The sequence below is a fragment of the Scomber scombrus genome, unplaced genomic scaffold (assembly GCF_963691925.1).
Source record: "Scomber scombrus unplaced genomic scaffold, fScoSco1.1 SCAFFOLD_104, whole genome shotgun sequence".
NCBI lineage: Eukaryota > Metazoa > Chordata > Actinopteri > Scombriformes > Scombridae > Scomber > Scomber scombrus.
Window position 1 is genome coordinate 77,958 of NW_026910135.1, and position 24,608 is coordinate 102,565.

The 24,608-nt window shown below is 39.8% G+C and overlaps 1 protein-coding gene and 1 long non-coding RNA gene across 2 annotated transcripts; both read left to right on the top strand.

Moving 5' to 3' along the window:
- The first annotated feature begins 1,011 nt into the window (after positions 1 to 1,011).
- LOC133976759 (NACHT, LRR and PYD domains-containing protein 3-like) lies at positions 1,012 to 20,458 on the top strand. The gene is made up of 10 exons (XM_062414960.1): positions 1,012 to 1,113; positions 3,718 to 3,837; positions 5,891 to 6,004; positions 6,416 to 6,636; positions 6,721 to 8,527; positions 11,549 to 11,722; positions 12,826 to 12,999; positions 15,500 to 15,673; positions 20,319 to 20,399; positions 20,434 to 20,458. Exons 1-10 carry the CDS (start codon positions 1,046 to 1,048, stop codon positions 20,456 to 20,458), a joined length of 2,958 nt encoding a protein of 985 aa, XP_062270944.1. The 5' UTR covers positions 1,012 to 1,045.
- An 11-nt stretch (positions 20,459 to 20,469) lies between these two features.
- On the top strand, positions 20,470 to 20,998 carry LOC133976763 (uncharacterized). The gene is made up of 3 exons (XR_009924885.1): positions 20,470 to 20,489; positions 20,566 to 20,736; positions 20,970 to 20,998. It is a non-coding gene; the product is annotated as an uncharacterized LOC133976763 (long non-coding RNA).
- The last annotated feature ends 3,610 nt before the right edge of the window (positions 20,999 to 24,608 follow it).

Sequence of the window (24,608 nt, forward strand, 5' to 3'; positions counted from 1 at the left end):
CCCATCATGTGAATAGAAGCCACCACTCCTCCACTTCTCAATGATTTGATTTTTACACAAATGCATTTTGAAAGTCTTCAAATAATCAAGTCCATACAAATAGTCATATTTTCTAGTTCTAGGTGCAAAAAGGATTAATTGCAGGTATCATTTATAATAAACATTTGATGGGAGACGATTCAAAATGCATTAGTATTAATAAGTGCATAATTTTATCCAGATGCATCATGGGAAGTGTATGATCTAGTGTTTTGGGAATTTTGACTTTAACAGTTTTGAATCTATGTTTACAGCTTTATGAAGGAGACACTGAATCACTGCTGAAGTAACTCGTCTAATTCCAATTCAGTGTGTGACTGATTAGCAGAATAATCTGTAATCTATGTAATGTAACCTCTAGTACTGGAAAATAAACCTTTAATCAGTAAAAACCAAACCCATAACCCACACCAGGTGTTGATACACTCTGTGATCGCAAGTTACCGTTTCTTTGCGGTTTTTTGCCTTTTCATCTCTTCCGTGCTTTTTTTTTATTGTCAGTCAAAACTTTGATTGACTAAAAAGGAAATACCAACCCTCAGTGTGTGTGTGTGTGTGTGTGTGTGTGTGTGTGTGTGTGTGTGTGTGTGTATGTGTATGTGTGTGTGTGTGTGTGTGTGTGTGTGTGTGAGTGTGTGTGTGTGTGTGTGTGTGTGTGTGTGTGAGTGTGTGTGTGTGTGTGTGTGTGTGTGTGTGTGTGTGTGTGTGTATGTGTATGTGTGTGTGTGTGTGTGTGTGTGTGTGTGTGTGTGTGTGTGTGTGTGTGAGTGTGTGTGTGTGTGTGTGTGTGTGTGTGTGTGTGTGTGTGTGTGTGTGTGTGTGTGTGTGTGTTGACTTCCTGGTACATTGTGGTTATGGTAATGGGTGTGACTAATTTCTCTTGAATCTTTTGTTCGTAGCTCACAGTCAGTCAGTGTTTCTGAGTGTTTCTCTCAGACTGATGAAGATGAGTGATCCAGAGGAAGACGAGGACAGAGCAGAGTCTCTGATATCCAGCTGTGTGTCTATGAAGAGTGACCTATCCAAAGATGATCCTCCATACTTCAGTAATGAACCCGGACCCTCTTTGCATGTGTAAGTTCTTTTTATCCACACATTAACAGATCACCAGGAGTTTGTCTCTGTGAGGAAGTTGGGACGAGTCGCCATGTTGGATTGTTTTTGTGTTGAGTTCACTGCATTTTCTCGTGTTATTCCTTCAGATGAAATACTTTGGTGTTACAGAGCTGCAATAAAAAGATGTTGTGGTGTACATGAGGTTAACCCTTACATGCCATACAGGTCAAATCTGACCCGCTCATACATCTAACCTCCTGAGAACCAAGGTTTTGTTTGGTATGTATTTTTAATCTCTCATAGACATTTGGGATTAGTCGGACCTGATAAGTATAAAAACTAAACATTGTCTGTGAACAGGAAATAGTTCATGAAAAAAAAAGTCCTCATGTGAAGACAATGGGTTAATTTGACTGAATAACACAGTTAATTCACCAGTGTATAAAACTATTTCCTTACATTTACAGCTTCCCTTTGCAACAATGATAAAGTACCAATACCCTTAAATGAGTACTTCCTGATTAGCAGTGTTGTAAAGAATTTGCCCAATTTGTATCAAACTACAAACATTATTAAGCATAAACAAACAAGTTTCAACCATAAAATTTGATGAGGTTTTGCACCTGGTCCACTTTTGTCTGGGGCTGTTGATAGACTTCACCAGGATGCCATCTGGTTTTTACACTGATTGATGTATTGTGCTTTTGCTGCAACTAGGTGGCACAAAAAAAGTGTACATAAACAGGACAACGGGTCAAAGTGAAGCAGAATGAAGAATAAGGTTCAGCAAACCAAAAATATAATGTCCCACATGAGGACACCGGAGGTTAAGTACAAGACCCTGAACACCGCCTTTCTTTTAGTGAACCTTTATGACTTTTCCCAAAGTGACCCAGAATGTGTACAAGAGGAAATTTCACAACTTGTTTTTGTGTGTGTGGTTCATACACATTTTATGCAAACTTGTTCTGGGTTCAGTTTGACCCATATTTATTCACATTCTTATACAAGTCATTGCAACCATAATGTCTCACATGTTCTCCTGTTTTAAGGAGAACATGTGAGACATTTAGAGTAAAATATAAACCTCTCTCTGCAAGATTCATTGAGCATTAATCACCTTTTGTTTGTTGTTCTTTGTTATCTGTCTTCTTGCAACTATCATTACTTTAACACCCATTTTTAATTAGATATTATTCTTTTTAAAAATGACCACAATGACAAAGAATGTGAGTGTCTTTGTTTGCTCATATTCACGTTCACACTTCTAGCAGTCTGCCAAAGTTGTACTGCTGTCTGTACATGTAGGGAACACAGCCGTTAGAAAAAGGGTTAATACTGCTTCAGATCCTGCTGCAGTGGGCCTGTCCAAACAAAGCTGCATGCAAAGTGTTTAAATTGGAGGGAGTGTGTATGTGTCATCATCAACTGTCATTTCATTGATCTCATTCACGCTACAGAAACAAAAGTACTGTAACTGGTACTCCTCAGCCTACTAAACAGTCATGTAATGAAGCTTAGCGAAAGTTCTCCTGATTGACAGGAGCTCCCTTAAAAATAACCCTGATGATGTCACAGTGATGTCATCAGGGTTTTCTTAGGTTGGGCTTGGAGACAACAAGTCCATCCATTTTCTGCCGCTTATCCAAAGTTTATTCTTATAGCACCTTTCACACACACAAATCACAAAGTGCTTCACAGTCAAAATAAATAAAATAAAACAGATAAAAAACACAAGAGAAAAACAGGCATAAAACTCAAGTTACAACATTAAATACCACAATGCACCTTAATGTCTGTCTCAAGAGATTTGTTTTAGCTGCTTTTTAAAAGACTCCACAGAGTCCAGAGAACTGCAGAGACTTACTGAGAGACTATTCCAAAGGTTCCTGGTGGCAACTGGAAATCATGATCTCCCCGAGTCTTATAACATGTCTGAGGAACATTCAGAAGACCCTGGTCAGATGACCTAAGAGCTCAACTTGTGGTGTGGGGCTGCAGAAGGTCCATGATACAAAGTGTAGCCTTGCTGACCATGTAGGGCTCTGAAAGCCCAGTTGCAGCATTTTGGACAGTTTGTAAAAGGTCCAATGAAGATTTATTAAGGCAGGTAAAAAGAGAATTACACTAATGTACAATATGAAGAGATAAATGCATGTATCAGCATCTCCAATTGATTGGTTACATTTCTTAAGTCAAAGAAATATTATTGAGTCAGTTATATTATGATATAAGCATCAAAACTGATGGCTTGGCCAAAAATCACACTGATATTATGCAGACTAGACCAACAAAATGATTAATAGGTACCAAGGATCTGCCTGATCATGGAGTGAAGGTTATCAGGAGCAATAATCAAGACTTACGTTTTATCTGCATTAATTGATAAGATCAAAATTATAGTGGAAATCAGCTTTATTGGCCAAGTATGTCAATGTATAGAAAGACACTAACTATGGCTTCCCGTAGCTCTCAGTTCTTATCAATATAATGCAGCTCAGGTTAACTTTAGGAGGTGAACATGATGACATAAATGTCTGATACATCCATGATGAATTGCTCTTCAATAAATAATACTATTGTAAATCTTAAAACTTGTAAAAATCCGTTTGATATTTTCAGAGGTCAACACAGTCGACGGTTGGCAGAGTCTCCAGTATCCAGCCGCCTGTCTGTGAAGAGTGACTGGTCCAAAGAGTCACCTCCGAACTTCAGTAATGAACCTGGACCCTCAGACACAAAGTAAGAGACTGTTTCTACAGTGAGCGGAACTAGGAATGGAAAATGCTCTGAAATACTTGTTTTCATGAAGCAGATCTATGATGGTGACATTACAGCAAAGACTCACGAATGTAGAATCACAATCTGAATAAACACAAAGCCTGTAATATATGTGTAGTTTATTTTCCTGCTGCTTGTTTTTCTGTACACAATGTTTTCAAACCGTCTCTATACCTTAGATTTTTTGTTGCAAATGTGATTTGCACTGTAGATACAGAACAGAGTGAACCACATTAATGGTTTCTGGTAAAGACGACATCTGAAATAAAGATACTCAACAGTTTACTCTTTAAACCAGTAGAACACTGAGACAGGACATTGCCTCTGCTTTATTCTTTGTCTTCAAACATCACAGTTTTCAATCAACCCAATGACAGTCACTGTAAAGATGTAGTAACAACACTGAAGTAATTGCGGACAAAAACACAACTGTTAATCTTTACTTGTATTCACATGAAAAAATTAAAAATAAGTTTATGAGTGGATATGGTTCGTTCAACAGTCTTAGTCTTATCAATGATCCATCATCATCAGATCTGCTATTGTATGTTTAAAAAGGAGAAGCTGCCACTAGGTAGTGAGTTGGATCAGTTGGCAGCAGGCGGGGAGTTCTGGTCCTCTGAAATGAGGCCAACCAGGAAGTAACTTAAAACTGCATTCTATCAAAAGGCCACCAGGGGGCGACTGTTTTGGTGTCAAAAGGACTTCCGTCTCTATACAAGTCAATGGAGAATTCACCAACTTCTCACTTGATTTCTAACCTCAGTAAACCTTTTCAAAATGTGTTTATGGTCTCAATCGCTAGTTTAAAGCCTTCTTCAATGCAGTATGATGTTCATTTGGGACATTTTGGCCTCCCTGATTTTATATGTGACGATAAAGCAGGGTATGCATTAGGGCGTGGCTACGTGGTGATTGACAGGTTGATTGGTTCACAGGTTCAGGAGGGCGACTCATGCTCCTCCTGATGCCCATATAAGTAGAATCCCTGTTTTTATTTTTCCCAGCATGCACCTGAAATTTTCAAGATGGCGCTGCTCAGATCCGATACTATTGGCCTCCGAGCAGCAGTCCACAAACCAATGGGTGACGTCACGGATGTTACGTCCATTTTATATACAGTCTATGGTTGGCAGCAGCTCTGAGTTTTAAGTCCTATGATGGTGGTTCCCTCCAGAGCAGCTTAACTTCAGAGGATTGGATCACAACCGTTCAACACTACGACCACTGACTGATCAGATCACTGGAAAAATAATTATCATTGCTGGGTGTTATCTGACATGGTAAATAGAAAATGGACTGTACTTATATAGCGCTTGTCTAGTCGTTATGACATTTATCCATTCACACACATTCATACACTGTTGGCATAGCAACGGGAGCAATTTGGGGTTCAGTATCTTGCCCAAGGACACATTGACATGTGGACTGGAGGAGCCGGGAATCAAACCACCAATCTTCCAATTGGTGGACAACCGCTCTAACTCCTCCTACTACCTCCACAGCTGCCCCACATGGACAAAAGTTAAAAGTTTCCAATAAAGTGATGAGTAAAAGACAGCAATATGTATTTGTATATGTCAGTGGAAACATTTTATTGTTCCAAACGTTCTGTTTCCATTCTGGTTTTAAATGAGACAAACTAACAGATGGGGCTTCTTCTGGTCTAAACGGGCATTTTGAATTTTGAAAATGTCAGAAATATATTCAGTATCCTCAATAACCCCCCAAAATACCCCAATATTGTCCAAATCGGCCAGAATATTGGAGAAATATTGTCCATATGGGTGATAATCCTAATTATTGCTTATTATACTTACTACACTAATTTTATAACATTTGCAAGTTAGCATGCTAGGGATCTATACTATAGCAGTTTTAGCATAAAACTTTGGGGTACTCAACATTTTTGGGCTCTATAGGCTGGTGGTAAACAGTGGTGTGACAGTCCTTAACAAATGGCAGTGAAGGGATGGATTAGATGGATAATTGAAAATACTTTTTCTTTTTTCAGGGATCAGTATCAGAGAGCAGAGTCTGTAATATCCAGCTGTCTGTCTATGAAGAGTGACTGGTCTAAAGATTCCCCACCAAACTTCAGTAATGAACATGGACCCTCAGACACAACGTAAGAGACTGTTTCTCCTGCTTTTACCAAAATGAGGAGGAAGCCAAAAACCTCTATTGTACCAGTCTGTAAAATAGTTCTTGCAGAGTCATGATGAGATGAGACACAGTGTATCTGTCTGTTTTATCTAAAACTACAGTCAGTCCTGTCATTACCACTTTTTACTCACTTTTTCTTGCAGAGCTTCTTCTCTGAAAACAGCTGCCTGCTGTGGCCAAAAACGACGCTATGAGAGCGCTGAGAGTGAACCAAAACAGTAAAGTTGCAACCAGACAGCTGAACAATGAGCTGAAACTCTCTATAAAGCTCAGGAAGCACATTTTCACATAAAAACAGTAATGTGATTCATTGTTTATACAAAACATTATATCATAGCTATTTAAATTAATATTATTTTCTGTTTGTGAGCAGTGAAGGTTTAGTGGAGGAGCAGCTGTCCTGCTGTTCTTTGTGTCAGGACGTCCTGAAGGATCCAGTCTCTACCAGTTGTGGACACTGGTTCTGCAGACAGTGCATCACCTCATACTGGGACCAGTCTGCTTCATCAGGAGACTCCTCCTGTCCCCAGTGTGGAAAAAGATCCAGAACCAGACCTGGACTGCAGACAGACAGTCAGACCAGCACTGTACAAAGTAAGACTGAAGATCTTTTGTTTTAATGTTAATTTTGAAAACTAGGATACAACATTTTTAACATGAGCCTCTGATCTCTCTCAGCCAGTGTTGATCTGCAGGATATTTTAGAGGAACATCAGATCAGTCTGGGAGTGATCAGTCAAAATCTGACTGAAGAAACAGATGAAGCAAGAAGTGAAACCTATCGCAACAGCATCTTCACTGAGGTCTACATCACAGAGGGACAGAGTGAAGACATTAATACCCAACATGAGGTGTGGAAACTTGAAACAGCTTCCAAGATGAATCCCCTCCATGACGCTCCAATCAAGTGTCAGGACATCTTTAAAGTCTTACCTGACCAACAGAAACACATCAGAGTGGTTCTGATGAACGGCGTCGCTGGCGTTGGAAAAACCTTCTCAGTGCTGAACTTCACTCTGGACTGGGCACAGCGCTCCAACAACCAAGATATCAGTCTGCTGATTCTGTTCTCGTTCAGGGAGCTGAACTTGATCAAAGATGAGCAGTACAGTCTGCTCATGCTGATCCATGTTTTCTATCCAACATTACAGAAGCTCACAGCAGAGAAGCTCGCTGTCTGTAAAGTTCTGTTCATCTTTGACGGCCTGGATGAAAGCAGACTTTCACTGGATTTCAACAACAGTGAGGTCGTGTCTGATGTCACACAGAAGTCATCAGTCAGCGTGCTGTTGACAAACCTCATCAAGGGGAAACTGCTTCCATCGGCTCTCATCTGGATAACTTCCCGACCTGCAGCAGCCAATCAGATCCCTCCTTCATGTGTGGACAGGGTAACAGAAGTACGAGGCTTCACTGAAGCCCAGGAGGAGGAGTACTTCAGGAGGAGATTCAGTGATGAAAAGCAGTCCAGCACAATCATCTCACACATCAAGACATCCAGGAGCCTCCACATCATGTGTCGCATCCCAGTCTTCTGCCGGATCACTGCTACAGTTCTGGACCACATGTTGACTTCAGACCAGAGAGGAGAGCTGCCCAAGACCCTGACTGACCTGTACTCACACTTCCTGCTGGTTCAGACAAAGAGGAAGAAGAACAAGTATGATGAGGGACATGAGACGAGTCCACAGGAGCTGACGGAGGCTGACAGTGAACTTCTTCTGAAGCTGGGGAGGCTGGCATTTGAACAACTGGAGAAAGGAAACATCATGTTCTACCAAGAAGACCTGGAGCAGTGTGGTCTTGATGTCACAGAGGCCTCTGTGTTATCAGGAGTTTGTACACAGATCTTCAAAAGAGAGAGTGTGATCTTCCAGAAAACAGTCTACAGCTTTGTTCATCTGAGCGTTCAGGAGTTTCTGGCTGCAGTCTACATGTACCACTGTTACACCAACTGGAAGAAAGAGGTACTGGAGGGTTTCCTGGGACCAGAATGGACTACATTTACTGAGGATGGTGCAAACTTGGAGCTGTACCTCAGGAAATGCTTGGGGAAAGCCCTAACCAGTAAAATTGGCCACCTGGACCTGTTTGTCCGCTTCCTTCATGGCCTCTCTCTGGAGTCCAACCAGAGTCTCTTAGGAGACCTGCTGGGTCAGACAGACAGCAGTCCAGAAACCATCCAGAGAGTCATCAACAACCTGAAGAAGATGAACAGTGGTGATTTCTCTCCTGACAGAAGCATCAACATCTTCCACTGTCTGATGGAGATGAACGACCGCTCAGTACATCAGGAGATCCAAGAGTTCCTGAAGTCAGAGAACAGATCAGAGAAGGAACTCTCTGAGATCCACTGCTCAGCTCTGGCCTACATGCTGCAGATGTCAGAGGAGGTTCTGGATGAGTTGGACCTGAGGAAGTACAACACATCACAGGAGGGACGACGGAGACTGATCCCAGCTGTGAGGAACTGCAGAAAGGCTCGGTAAGTCCAGATGGCACCAGAAACATCAGTAATGCCTATACTGAATTTTCAGGGTTGACTATCATGGACTTCAGCACCCCTTAATCCATTATTAATGACTTGATTCAGAACCAGATAAAATTAAATAGAATATAAAAAATTTAAACAATGAATCCATTCCACAGTGACTGGATTTTACATAAAGCACTTTTTAACTTACAGATTTTCTGAATTTGACATCTGGTACTGTAAAGCTGTGGCCTCAGCTCTCGCATCAGACCCATCTCATCTGAGAGAGTTGCACGTGAACAATCACTCATTTTGCTGTGACACAATGCTGCTGTCTGCTGCTTTGGAGAGTCCACACTGCAAACTAGAGGTTCTGAGGTTAGTTTGCTTTTTATCTTAATAAATAAAAATGTGGCCCACAATTTGCTTATGCAGCAGTCTTTAGGACAATATCCCTGATTTAAAATGTATTCTCTAATGCCAGGTTAAAGGGTCAAATGCAATACAATTGCCTCAGCTGCCTACTCTCTGCTCTGAAGTCCAACCCCCACAGTCTGAGAGAGTTGGACCTGAGTAACAACACGTTTTCATCATCAGACATGAAGCTTCTGTGTGATCTCTTGGAGAGTACTGACTGTAGACTGGAAACTCTGGGGTTTGTTAAAATCTTCCCATTTGTATACATTTACAAGCTGTCAGATACAAAATAGAAAGTGATTTTGGTACAGTATGTTTGATTTGTTGTCTAATTACAGGCTGCAGAACTGTTCACTTTCTGAGATCACCATTGCTCTTCTGGCTTCAGCTCTACAGTCCAACCCCTCTTATCTGAAAGCGCTGGACCTGAGTAACAACACATTTTCGTCATCAGACATGAAGCTTCTGTGTGATCTCTTGGAGAGTCCTGACTGTAGACTGGAAACTCTGGGGTTTGTTAAAATCTTCCCATTCGTATACATTTACAAGCTGTCAGATACAAAATAGAAAGTGATTTTGAATGATTTTGGTACGGTATGTTTGATTTGTTGTCTAATTACAGGCTGCAGAACTGTTCACTTTCTGAGGTCACCATTGCTCCACTGGCTTCAGCTCTAGAGTCCAACCCCTCTTATCTGAAAGAGCTGGACCTGAGATTAAACTTCAGACTGTGGGAATCAGATCTGTACTGGCTGTCTAATGCAGGGTGCAAACTAGAGACTCTGAGGTGAGAATCTGCCTTATTTGTTCTTTGATCATAAATGTTACATGGCAAATGGTGTTTTCAGTAAATTCAGCTCTGTATAGCTTTTATTGCTCTATGCTGATTCAAAACATTAAAATGGTTAAATTTCACCACCATTACTAATATAATGCTGAAATGGTGGTTTTACCATGTTGAGCAATATATTTGAAACCTGTCCAGAGCTTATTATATTTTGATTAACATATTAGTGATAAGCACACCAAGTTACAGTGCCCTTACCCTCTTCAATTTATTCAGATTGCGGTTCTGCATTTTGGCAATGGAAGGCTGTGCTTCTCTGGCCCAAGTTCTGAATTCCAGCACCTCCCCATTGAGAGAGCTGGATCTGAGCAACAGCAAGTTCCTACAGAACTCAGAGGAGAAGCTGTTGTCAGCTGATCTTAAGAGTCAGCTGAAGACTCTCAAGTAAGTTTACTTACATGAAAACGGAGGAGGCTGGATGATCAAGTAGGGAATATTATTAAACAGCTTTTGAGTACACGCTTTCATGTATATCTTTCATATACTCTTATTACAGGCTTAATAGCTGTGGACTAACAGAAAACAGCTGTGCTTCTCTGGCCTCAGCTCTGAAGTCCAGCTCCCATCTGAGAGAGCTGGAGCTGAGTAACAACAACCTGCAGGACTCTGGAGTGAAGCTGCTGTCTGCTGAACTGGAGAGTTCAGATTGTACACTGGAGACTCTGAGGTTAGTTAGATATTGGTACTATTATTTTGGAGTCAGGGTTGGTGACTCATTGATCACCGATATAACTGATCACTTAAATATGTAATTTTTTTGGGCTGAGGAAGTGGCATGGCTTATGAATAGTATGTGTTTACATTCTTTGTATGTTTGGATGTTATATCATTAAAATATGCCTTACTTTATTTAAATATTGCTTTTATTTATCATATATTATCATATATTCTGTAATTAGTAGGGGTGTGACGATACACTCAGCTCACGAAACAAGACAAGACACGATATTAGGTTCATGAGATCGAGATGAGACGAGATTTTAACACTATTTTTAAGAAAACTTCAATGAGGAAATATATGACAAATATATGCAAAATAATGTAGGTGCATTTTGAGATGTTTTAACTAATCATCTTGTAATTAATCACTTTAGTTCTACTTTCTAAATATATAATTATCATATGCAGTATGCAGCACTGTAAAAGGTTTCTCCATATTTTATAGATGGATCATTTTGTTTTTTTTGGAAATAACCATAAATACAAAAGTTAGATACAATCACAAATACCAAAAAGTAAATTATAAAGAGTAGAAACAATTCTAGTATATACATATAAATGAAATAAACAAATTATAACATAGTTAATAAAAAAACACAGAAATAAAAGTAAATTGCTCAAATCCTGTATCACATAAATACACAAGTAGAACAACATATAAATTGTGTTATAATTTGGTAGTGTGACTCATTTTACTTTTTGCATCATTAGGCTTCCATAGCTGCGCTAGATTCCTCCGCTCCTCCTACCTTAATCTCTCAGTGTAGAGACCTGAGGTTAACCTGCTCCTCTCCTACTATTGACTGAGATCTTCTCAGCAGGTAGAAGCTGTTAGTTCACCAACTAGAACGAGGACGCCCACTGTAACAAGGTTAATGATCCACGCATTGGTGCGCACCCTTAATATTGCTTCGCGAGACAACATTCACCTCAATGAGAAATGTCGGCACGTTCACCCCTAGTAATTAGGCTTGGTAGCTGTGAACAAAACCTGAACACATCTGATTGGATAATTAATGGATTTTTATCTATGTTTATTCTTTATTCAGATTGCAGAGCTGCAGTTTGTCAGAGGTCAGCTGTGCTTCTCTGGCCTCAGCTCTGAAGTCCAACCCCTCCCATCTGAGAGAGCTGGATCTGAGTAACAACAAGCTGCAGGATTCAGGACTGAACCATCTGTGTGATTTTGTAGAGAATCCAAACTGTAGACTGAAGACTCTGAGGTAAACTAGCACTTTGAAGGATATTTTATTGATTTAGCTCTGCAGATGAGATTTGTTGAAACTAAGAGAAAATAGAAAATTGCAAACCCTAACCCTAGCCTTCAATAGTTCTGTATGTCTTCTAGTATATGCAGGAAATGTCTTTACAATAGGTAATTGGCAAAGCCCACTTTTTGGGTCAACATAATGTTGAGCAACATCAATTACATTTTTACAATGTGTACATAAAGATTTTTTTGCCTTGCCTTATCCATACACATATAACAGCTGGATTGTTTGTGCTGTTCATGTGTGTTTGCCATGAGCAATCAATGTACTGATTGCACAGACATTAGGTGTAGCCAACTGGAATGGTCAGCTGGTTAACAGATATTGAACAAAAGAGGAAACATGAGCAGAACATGAAAACATGGATTTAAGTTTTCAGTGAGCTTTATATAGGTCTGCTTTCACCACCAGCATATTGATTTTAACACAAAGCTGAGCTTTCTACTTGCTCTGAGCAGCTGGGACAGACTAGTTCTTAGCACCAATACTGCAGTGCACTACTGGTCTGGCATTGCCACATGCTCAAGTTTTGCTCAAGTTGAATACTGTTGAACTTGGGCCAATTTATTGATCAAACTACTCCACAATAATGTTGACTTTCAAAACAAGAATACCATTGGCTTGAACACTAAATGGTTTCAGGCAGGATTTCAAGCACAAAATTATTAGTATAAGTAGCTTTTATACATATTTACTTGTTTTTCAGGTTAATGGATTGCAGTTTGTCAGAGATCAGCTGTGCGTCTCTGGCCTCAGCTCTGAAGTCCAACATTGCCTATTTGAAAAAGCTGGATCTCAGTCACAACCATCTGCAGGATTCAGGAGTTAAGCTAATGTGTAATACTTTAGAGATTTCAGACTGTGAACTGGAGACTCTGAGGTTAGTTTATTCAACTGTGGTTTAGCCCAAGCCTTTCATTTTTTAGTAGAAAATGCTTATGCTTTTTGTATATAAACACATTGTTATTATTGCACTCAAATGGTGTCTAGAAATGAATGTAGAATGAAATATATATTCCAACTCATCTAATTTAATGTGCATTCTCTTATGAAAGACTAGATGACTGTGGGCTGACAGAGATCAGCTGTGGATCTCTGGCCTCAGCTCTTAAGTCCAACCCCTCCCATCTGAGAGAGCTGGATCTGAGTCACAACGAGCTGCAAGATTCAGGAGTGAAGCTGCTATGTGATTTTCTTGAGCATCCACACTGTAGACTGGAAACTCTGGGGTACTTTAGGCACTGTCTTTCTCTCTAAATGGAGCTGTAATGACAGAAAGCAAATGTTTACTTACATGTTATCAACTTTACAGGTTGGTATGCTGTGTGGTCACAGAGATCAGCTGTGCTTCTCTGGCCTCAGCTCTGAAGTCCAACCCCTCCCATCTGAGAGTGCTGCAGCTAAATGAAAACAAGCTGCAGGATTCAGGAGTGAAGCTGCTGTGCGTTGAACCGGAAAACTGTAGACTCGAGACTTTGAGGTCAGTTTAAATGTGCTTGAAATATGCTAAGTTATCCCTTATCGGGAAATAGACTGAATCCCATTTTATACAAAAATAGCCAATTTGAATCTTGACCTAAAAAGGGGATCATTTGCTTGGAACACTTATATGTGAATGGAATCTGTCTTTTCATCAGTTTAAACAGAAATATCAACTGCCTGATGAAGTTTTTTTCAATTACCTACAAATAAGATATTTCTTAAGGGTTAACCTCCAGAATCAGTTATCAATATTGCTTCGCGAGACAACATTCACCTCGACGAGAAATGTCGGCACGTTCACCCCTAGTAATTAGGCTTGGTAGCTGTGAACAAAACCTGAACACATCTGATTGGATAATTAATGGATTTTTATCTATGTTTATTCTTTATTCAGATTAAGTCAGTGCAGTTTGTCAGAGAACAGCTGTGCTTCTCTGGCCTCAGCTCTGAAGTCCAACCCCTCCCATCTGAGAGAGCTGGATCTGAGTGGGAACAACCTGCAAGATTCAGGAGTGAAGAAGCTGTCTGCTGGATTGGAGAGTTCACACTGTAAATTAGAGACTCTGAGGTGAGGTCATTTGATGTTACTTAAGGTTATATTTTATAGGAAAATAAAAACATTTTCATGTATGCGGACAATTACTAGACAGTATTAGAGCAAAATGTATAAACAATAGTTTTTTATTTAATCTAACTGAACTCATAATTATTCCTTCACCAGACTTGTTCGCTGTCAACTGACAGACAGTTCCTGTGGCTCTCTGGCTTCAGTGCTGTCAAAGCAAAAACCCAAGTCCAACCCCTCCAGTCTGAAGGAGCTTGACCTGAGTAATAACAACCTGCAGGATTCAGGAGGGAAGCTGTTGTCTGCTGGACTAGGGAGGAAATACTGTAGACTGAAGACTCTGAGGTCAGACAGCTCTATTGAAGTAACAACCAATTTGCCAAAGAATTGTTACGATTTGGTAATATATGAGAAATGTATATTTACTAGGGCCTGGACTCGATAAAAAAATTAATCTAATTAATTAGCTTTGTAATTAATTAATCGAAATTAATCGCATTTTAATCGCATATAAATATTTGACCTGAGAACAGTGAGAAGTCATTTTTTTCACGTGGATTTTTAGTATACCATTGAATAATGACTAAATACATAAGCTTAAGCAACAAAAATATTGTTTATTTTTGTTCAAGTCCAACAGACCAGTGCAATCTTTGCCATTAAGTGTAGCAATAGCATATTTAGAAATATAGTACATTTCAGAAATTAGCTAGCTACCACACTAGCTGCTATGTTTTGCATTGAGGTGATACTTGAGGCTCGATGTGCTGCGGTGATATGCGAATTCCTTGTTGCATGGCTTGCACACAACCATGCTCTTATCCACACTTCCATCCGTTCGTTTTTTGTGGCACAATTTCCCATCCACGGGGCCAACCAAAGCGGTCTCATCAGCTACTTTGTTCATGTTCACTGTGGTTTGTTGTCTGAACTACGCTAGTTGGTGCTCCAGTATAATCGGTCCGCCTGAAACTCATCCAGTGAGAAACGTTCCGCGGTGCAAAAATAAGTGTGATTAAAATGCGTCAATTTTTTTAACGCATTAATTATTGTGTAATTAATTAATCTTAATTAACGCGTTAAAGTCCTGGCCCTAATATTTACTTAACATAATAATCATGTATTAAAATGAAGACAACGACCACCCAGATTCTGACAAATGTTTTCACACAGGATCAATCATAGTGGTTGTTAAATGGGTCACTGAATTTTATGTTTATTTTTCACTACCTGTACTGTAGATTGTATTTTTCTTTGCCTTCTAACATATTAGGCATTACATTTCATGTAAGATACTATTCTATGACATTCAAACATTTGTGGTTTAAACTCATTTTGGACCCTTAAGCAGTACTGAGGCACACTACTTGTAATTGTTCAAATTTCATTTTATTGAGAAGTTGTAGAGAGAGTTTTGGAGAGCTGAGCCAGAATAATGATGGAGTGGGGCAGGCAGACATAGACCACAGAAAAACCAGTCAGAGTTCAGGCAAACACAAGATGTACTGACAAAGAATTACAATTTGTAATACCTTATTTATTGTAATTTCATGCAACTTGCACATGAAAAAGGCAACATAGTGATGACAGCATTTTATGTCAAGTAATTTAGGCAATAAGTAATTTTAACTTTGCACCACATTGGCAAACTGAATAATCTGGTGTTTTCTATTGTTGTTCAGATTGAACAAATGCGGTTTTTCAAAGATCAGCTGTGCTTCTCTGGCCTCAGCTCTGAAGTCCAACCCCTCCCATCTGAGTGATTTGGACCTGAGTGAAAACAAGCTGCAGGATTCAGGAATGAATCAGCTGTGTGATGGTCTAGAGAGTCCACACTGCAAACTGGAGACTCTGAGGTTTGTACAGGATTGAATGTTACTGTGGAGACAATCTGAAAACATAGCTAAATGTACTGAAAGAGCAAAACACACAGGAGGGATCCAACTAGGTGTGCCTATGTACAGATGTGTGCCTATGTACAGATGTGTGTGTGTTTAAGGTCAGCTGGTGTAAAGCTGCAGGTTCAGAAGAGGTTAATTGCTGGATGTAACATCTGTGGAACATTAAACTAGCTGTGTGGTTCTACAATCACTATGAACAGACATCACTCAGAACAATTTTAAATCACATCAACAGTTGTGCATTATAAATGAAACAGTCCTGGGGCCCGTTTCAGAAAGCAGGTTTAGTGAAAACTCTGAGTTAGTTAACCCTGAGATGAGGGAAACTCTGGTTTTTCGGTTTCACAAAGCCAGTTCAGCTTAACTCTGAGTCAATTACCCTGGCAACATACTCCGTGAACCTAACCTGCTCGCTGGCAGGTTTTCTTCAACTAACCCTGAGTTTCTCTTCCTTTTTACTGAAGCCTGCAGACTGAAGGAGCTGTCAGACATTTCTTAAAGAGTTAGTTAATATTGAAGCACAAATACGAAGCAGAAATCTCCGTCAGAGGGTGATCAGACCCCGCTCGATTCCAGCGAGGACCTGCGATTCTTTCCCCTCTTTCTCGCTCCCTGTTTTCTGTCAACCTTTATACCAGCTAATGTTAAATTAAGGTGAAAGTGCCCAAACATAAATGTTAAAAAGGTAAGGTATTTTGGTGTTGCTTTCAAATATACAATATTAAATAGCTACTGGCAGTGTTGGGATGGTTGAAAAATTTACTCTTTTTTGCTTAGAAGATTTCACTAACTACTGAAATATATCACATGTTGAATGTAGCCACTGAATGCTGTTTAATGAGGGCAGGCTAAACAACATCACAGCTGCTTGTAATGAAATTATACCGTAATAGTTTGAGCTATATTTTTATATTTCATATTCAGTTGCTGCCAAATAGGCCTGCGTTTTGTACCTGTTGGGGTCTGCATGAATATTAAATGTTCCACGCACAAACACATACACAGAATATAAATGTTGAATAAGTGGAACACTCGAGACAAAACGTTTTCCTTTTTTTTTCATTGATACTCACACATTGACTCGGTTGGTCATTTTCTGCCACATCAGCTCATGTTCTTTTGCTGCTGATACTGTATTGCTTTTTTTTTCTTGAGTATATACTCATCATCTGCATTCATTAATATTTCTAACTCCACTGGGGAGAAGTAGGAGGAATCAGCCCTTTGTTTCACCTGTTGCCATGGTGACTCATGTTATCTGTGTTCCATTGATGAGGGCTTGGTATCTCCTCATGCACGAGCTTCACTCAGAGTTACTTTGACTCAGAGTTGATTGAACTAACTGTTATCACCTGTTCTGAAACCGAAAACTCTGAGTTTGACAGCTCAGAGTCGGTCAACCTAGTGTTAAGGTTTTAACTCAGAGTTAGTTAAACCTGCTTCCTGAAACAGGCCCCTGGTCTTTATCCATGTGCTGTTAGCTGTGCAGTATGTTACCAAGTCCATGGAGGGAGAGAGACACTCTCGAGTTCTGCTTCTTAGCTGGCCAATCTGTGGTTGAGTCAGGCTGAGAAGAGTTTGGCTCTGAGGCTGAATGATGCCCGCTTTGTTTGGTAGTCAGTGTTTATTTGTGCATATTAGAGGGTCCAGGTTTCTGAGGAGGCTGCTGACTGTCCCTTTGTCGAGAATTAGCAGGTTGATGATAAACTTGCCTTTGTTGCTGAATGTTTGTTGCTTATGCAGGCTCGTGCGTTGTTGCTTATAGAGCTGTTCCTACAGCAGCAGCAGCTTGAGAAGGAGAGCAAATCCTGCTCCCAACAGCAGGAATGGAGAAAGGAGCAGCTCTGGTTTTGTCTCTTGGTTCATGGGTGCAAATAACTAGGGACTGTGGGAAGTTGAGTTTAAGTTTTTAAAGGACATCCTGTTACAGTCTTGAAACATGGTCAGCCGGTGAGACGAAACACAAATAAAAGTTCACAGCAATAACATGTCATCTGTTTTCATGAAATAGCAAACTCATCTTGGGGAGTGGACACTGATTTGAAGAATAGAATGCAACTTTATTTTCCACTAAGGTGGAAAAGCTGATGGAACACTGAGTAGCTACACCACTCCAACGGGGTGATCGTGTTGTACGGAATCTGCTGGATGACGATGAAGCAAGCAGCTGCTAACCACAACTACTTTTTAAGCTGATCAGATGTGTTTACAGGAAATGTGTAATGGGTGGAGGTGGTAGGACCCAATTGCAGCACAGAACACCAGTGAGCAGTTGTAAGTGATCTTTATTATAGTCCCCAAGGTAACAGGCATAGGCAGAATGTGTGGGGGAACAGGCAGGGGTCGGGGTCACCAAAGACAGAGTTGGAAACAGGTAAGATAATGCCAGTAGCACTCACGGACATGAGGTTGACCAAGCTGGAAGTTCTGAGCTCTCCTGACAGGATCGAAGCCGGAGGACGCCACACAGCCACAGGCAAACAGGAAAGGCGATACTCGAGGTCAGGGACAGAAGGCTGGTGCATTTACTGGGGAAGACACGAGGTCCAAGGCAAGCAGGGTCGAAACCAGGGAATCAGTCCATAAATTAATACTGGAAGGTCTGGCATGAAGCAAATGCAAATGACGATCTGGCAAAGAGTGAGTGGACAACAGGAGTATATATACAGGCTTGATTACAGATGGGGAGCACCTGAGAGTCCAGGTGAACAGAGTTAACTGATGAGGAGGCTGATTAGCAGGAGTAGAGCAGAACTGACTGTGGCTGTGTCTCAATTCAGGGGCTGCATCCTTGTAAGGACGCGGCCTCGCGGTTTTCGAAGACCGCGTGCTACTGAGGAACCTCAGAAGGATGCATCAACCGTTGTGAAATGGGACGGTCTAGCCTTCGAAGCATTTCCTGGTTGCGTCACCAGCTGTGTCACCAGCTGTTCCCGCCCATAAGACGCGAAAGGCACACAGAAGAAAAAACACACAGAAGTATAAGACAAACAGAAGAAAGAAGAAAAAAACATAAGAATAAGACAAACAGAAGAAAGAAGAGGTGGTGGTGGTGGTGGTTGGAGATGTTACATATTTTATTCTTTTTTAGTTATTATAGTATCATATAATTTCATTATTATAACAAATATTTCAAATACTACTCATGTTTTGTTTTTTTTTTAAGAAAAAAAAGAAAAGGAAACAGATATTTATCATTGCCACCCAGTGGATGATGCGCAAAGCAACACTGCTTGACCCAAGATACCGAGGGGACCACATGAAGCCACCTGAGCTAAGTGTTATAAAAGCAGAACTGGTAGCGGAGATGACGGCGGCAGCAGAAGCAACACGTGAATGTCTTTTGCACAGCACATTTTTGAGTGTTTAATTAATTATTAATCTAAATGATTTTGAATTTTATTGTTTTTAGTATAATTCGTTTCGTTCGTTTAAGACCTTGGTTAAGATAATTTTATATAATTCGCTTTGCACGGGGGGAGGGGGGGGGCGGCATCGTCCATCGGACCAACCCCAGTGGACAGTGGAGACCAGACCCCCAGACACCCTGAATACCAGCCCAGATGATGTCCCACTGACCACAGAAGACACCAGGGTCTTTATTGTGGCATCCCATCCAGCCCAGCAGCACTGCCAGGGACTCCTGCTCAGCCTATTACATTATTTTTTTCATTTTTTATTTTATTAATTTGTTATTATTTATTAATTTTTTTTTTATTATTGTAAATCATTTGGAATTTTAGTAGTGTTGTATTTAATAATACATATTTTGTTAATAGTTTATTCATAATTGTACATCATTTTCTAATAATAATAATCTGTAAATAGTTATTTCTGATGTATTTTTTGTAAATAGTTAAATGTTAAGACTGCCCCCTTGTAGAGTTAAGTTTCATTCTTTGCTAATAAAAGAAAATATTAGAGAAAATATGAAATCCCTTGTTGTTCCTGAACAGTAGCACTTTATGCCGTTTGCTAATCCTGTTATAAATTGTACTTAAGTTGTAAATACTAAATGGAAAAGACAACGTGTAACAATTAACAATATTTTTTATTTTATAACAATACCATATAAAAACATAAACATTTATTAACAATAACAACCATTGTTCTTTTCGCGGAACTGCACATAGATATTTATGGAACGTCATGTTCTATAGATATCTATGGGACTGAACAGCGGCGCGCAAAGGATCTTGGGATATATAAGGCTGCTAAGGATAGTAGCGATGCATCCTCAAAAACAGGGAAAACAAGGACGCATTTTGAGGCTGCGTTTGAGCATTCGTTTGAGGAGTCTTCGAATTGGGACAGGCCTTGGCGCGGCGCTGTGACGTAACCACCCTTAAAATGCGTCCTTACAAGGATGCAGCCCCTGAATTGAGACACAGCCTGTGACAACATTAAACTGAAAACAAGTGGACAAAACCCTGTAGTTCAGTCACCAAAATATGTAACAATGAAAAAACCCATCTGTCTGCCATCTGACAAAAAGTTAGAGTTAAACTCCTAACTTCACCTATGGAGTAGATGCATGTAGCCATAGAATTTATGGAGTAGTAATGATAACTAATTAATTTAAATGTGTATCCTCCTGCAGGCTGAGATACTGTGGACTGACAGATAACAGCTGGGCTTTTCTGGCAACAGCACTTCATACCAACCCCTCCCATCTGAGAGAGCTGGACCTGAGTTACAATGAGCTGAATTATCAGGCTGAGTATCTCTTGTCACGTGTGAAGAATCCACATCGTAATTTGGGAACTCTGAGGTACAGACATATTTTGACATTGTGATGGAGCTCCAGATGTTAGCACTTGTTTATTAAACTTCTTCTTTTTCTGCAGGTTGACAAGCAATGAGCTGAATCATGCCTACTTTAGTTATCTGAGTTCAGTTCTTAATTCCACAATCTTCAGTTTGAAAGAACTGGACCTAAGTTTTAACCTGGACAATTCAGCAGTGAAACAGCTGTCTGGTCTACATGAGAATCCACAGTGTGCTCTGGAGACTCTGAGGTCAGTAGAAGGTTGGATGCATGTTTGCATTTTTGGTTGATTCATGATTGAAAATTTGAAATCTGCCTTTTTCTGCTGAATACAAATTCTTATTAATTTTTCTCAGTCAGTGTTTTTGGGTCAGATTAAACACCAGACAGAAAGCAATAGTCACTGAGATCAGAGAGGAGCTTTGTTTGGTGAGAGGAGGTGATCAGAAGAGTTGACCTGATAACATTTATTTATCTCCACAGGCTGGAATAAGGTGTCACCCTTACAAGGTAAGAACACTGACATTATATGAGCACTATTCCACCCAGAGGTGATACATCAGTATTCACTAATACACCACACTTCAACTCCAACCTCCACCCCAGAAGTTCTTAACACTAAACACAAAACAATTTAAATATGTATGAGTGTTATTTTGACATTTTAGTGGACATATCTGGATTTTCTATATTTTTCTTTATGTTTAGATCCCAACCAACAATTAAATGATATACTAGTATTGTTTGTGTGTATATATATATATATATATATATATATATATATATATACAAGTATACGTGTAGATACCACACAGGCCTCAGCTGCCATCATACTGCATCTTTACACCATAGAGGATGACTTCTGTGATGGTGTTTGGATCCTACTGAGATAAAAACTGACACGAAATGCAGAGTGGCAGGTTGATAGAGGCTTAAAAAATGATTTTATTCTGGACAGGAAAAACAGAAACTGGCTGAGAAGCAAAAAGGATCACAAGACTCAAACAAAGCCGGATAAACAGAGTCAAACTGAAAACCAAGACTTAAATACACAGCTGATTACAAACAGGCAGGGGCGATGCCAGGGATTTTGGGCCACATTAAAAGATATCACATTGGGCCCCACCTCCACACACAGGTCTGCCAACCATGTGCAATTACTGTAAGCACACCTTTACCTGTGAAGGCTTGCAACTCTCTTGTAGTCCAACACTAACTGTACAATATTTACTGACATTGAGCTGTGATAATATAACACTGTGTCGACATGCAGGCAACATTCTGCATATAAATAAAGCTTTAATACAAATTAAAAATGTTCTATTAATAAACAGTACTGTGCAAGTCTTAGGCCACCATTAGATTTGTTGTTTTAGCAATGCTATAATGACAATATATAATTATTTCTCAGTCAATTTATTAGAATACAACTAGAAAATATAGGAAATGTGTATGCAGTATTAAAAAAACAGAAAAAAACAGCTTCTATAGGCAAGTGGCAGGTATTTAGTGTGATGTCGCCTTACACTTGGGAATTTTGTGTACATATTTCTTGTATTTCCTGTTTGAATGATGGTGGTAGCCTAAGACTTTTGCACAGTACTGTATATTAATGATGATATGTTAATAAAAAAAATGTTAGGGCCCCTGTCAGTAACAGGCCCTTAGAATCATCCTAACTTTTCACCCCCTTACGGCGCCCCTGCAAACAGGACACAGGTGAGTAAAACCAGACAGGTGAAACACGAGGAAATCAACTAAGGCGGGAAATAACAGGAAATAAAAACAACAGAAACACAAGGAGAAAACATTTCAAAATAAAACAATAACTAAAACGCAAACAGAAAGTTTAGGCAGGATGTGACGAGTAGTTACCGTCGTCACACTGTCAACTAACCCTGATAATCAACGATTCAGTTTAAACAGATTAGTTTTCTTCATGTCTTAAGACTGTTAATAGTTTTAGTTTCAACATGTTATTGATGATTGATCGGACCATAAAACACACAAAAAGATCAATAGAAAGGTAAATAAAAGTGAAAATTTGTATAAATGATAAATAATGAAAAAGGTGTGCAGGGCGTCAATACTTTGTGGCCCCTGAACTAAAATAAGTTTAACCATAGACTGTATATAAAATGGATGTAACATCCGTGACATCACCCATTGGTTTGTGGACTGCTGCTCGGAGGCCAATAGTATCGGACCTGAGCAGCGCCATCTTGAAAATTTCCGGTGCATGCTGGGAAAAATAAAAACAGGGATTCTACTTATATGGGCATCAGGAGGAGCATGAGGCGCCCTCCTGAACCTGTGAACCAATCAACCTGTCAATCACCACGTAGCCACGCCCTAATGCATACCCTGCTTTATCGTCACATATAAAATCAGGGAGGCCAAAATGTCCCAAATGAACATCATACTGCATTGAAGAAGGCTTTAAACTAGCGATTGAGACCATAAACACATTTTGAAAACGTTTACTGAGGTTAGAAATCAAGTGAGAAGTTGGTGAATTCTCCATTGACTTGTATAGAGACGGAAGTCCTTTTGACACCAAAACGGTCGCCCCCTGGTGGCCTTTTGATAGAATGCAGTTTTAAGTTACTTCCGCGTTGGCCTCATTTCAGAGGACCAGAACTCCCCGCCTGGTTTGATCTTTGTGAACATTTTGTGGAAACACTGATGACACTGACAACCATCAATTAAGCTGCTTACCTCTGACTGGGAAAAGCTTTTTTGGCATTTAAAGCAACACCAAACTTTCCTGATGTGAATTAGTGAAGTAAAACTCATAGCTTCACACTTCCAAACAGAAACCCTTAATAATGTGAACTATGAAATTAGAGACAGTCGCTGTTGAAGGTGATCAGTGTTTATTGACAGTAGCTCAGTATCAAACCACAGATCATTAACATTCATTAAATCTCTCTGCTCCATATTCAGGTTCACAAAAATATGATGACTGCAGCCGTGTGGCGATCTGCTGTCCTCAGAGAGACTTCAACCACAAGTTCACCTCCCAACGTGTGTGTGTGTAGAAACGAGACAACACAGAGCTTTCAATGCAAAACCAACACAGATGTGAACAGATGCAGATTCATTTCAGGCAATGCAAACTGAGCAACATTTCATAAGTACATTTAACCCTCCTGTTGTCCTCGAGTCAAGGAAGGAAGGGAAGGAAAGAAGGAAAGAAAGGAGGGAGGAAGGATGGGAGGAAGGGAGGAAGAAGGAAGGAAAGGACGGAGGAAGGATGGAAAGAAGGGAGGAAGAAGGAAGGAAAGGATGGAGTAAGGATGGAAAGGAGGGAGAAAGGAAGGAAGGAAGGAAGGTAGGAGGGAGGGAGGAAAGAAGGAAGGAGGGAGGGAGGGATGGAGGGAGGAAGGATGGATGGAAGGGAGGAAGAAGGAAGGGAGGAAGGAAGGTAGGAAGGAAGAAAAGGGCATGGAGGAAGGAAAGAAGGAAGGGTGGAAAAAGAGAGGAAGGAAAGAAAAAGAGAAGGAGGGAGGGAGGACAGATGGAAGGAAGGAAGGAAGGAAGGAAGGGAGGAAAGAAGGAAGGAAGGGAGGAAAGAAGGCAATGCAAACTGAGCAACATTTCATAAGTACATTTAAACAGTCGGCATCATATTTATGTATCTTTATTGCAAAATGTGCTGACTGCAGATCTTTGTACTGTTTGTAAACACAAAAAAACATTTTTAGCATCAGCTTCATTTTCAGCTTCATTAATAAAACTTGTACTTTAGATTTTACTTTTTGATGTAACTGTTTGATTTTTATGACACATGGATAATTTCTTTCAGTATATTTCAGTTTATTATTAATTTTGATATCTTGATGTCTACATTTTATATCATAAAACATCCAACTGTTCAATGGAAAAGCATAAAGAGGCTGAACTCATTACTACTTTATGTAATTACTTTATAATGTTCACTCCTCTTTTCTCTATTATTGTTTAACAGTTAAATTTCATGTTGTTCCTTTATGTTTATCGTGTTTAACTGTGAATGTAACACATCATTCATCGTATATTCTTTTGTTTTTTTAAAAATAAAATGTGTCTCAGTCTTCCTCTTTTTCATTTTCCAAGTATTATTGTTTGTTTTGTATTTTT

Coding starts and splice junctions, on each gene's coding strand:
- LOC133976759 (XM_062414960.1), top strand. CDS start 1,046: ATGAAGAGTGACCTATCCAAAGATGATCCTCCATACTTCAGTAATGAA. Junction 6,637..6,720: donor TCAGACCAGCACTGTACAAA/GTAAGACTGAAG, acceptor GATCTCTCTCAG/CCAGTGTTGATCTGCAGGAT. Junction 15,674..20,318: donor TGCAAACTGGAGACTCTGAG/GTTTGTACAGGA, acceptor ATCCTCCTGCAG/GCTGAGATACTGTGGACTGA.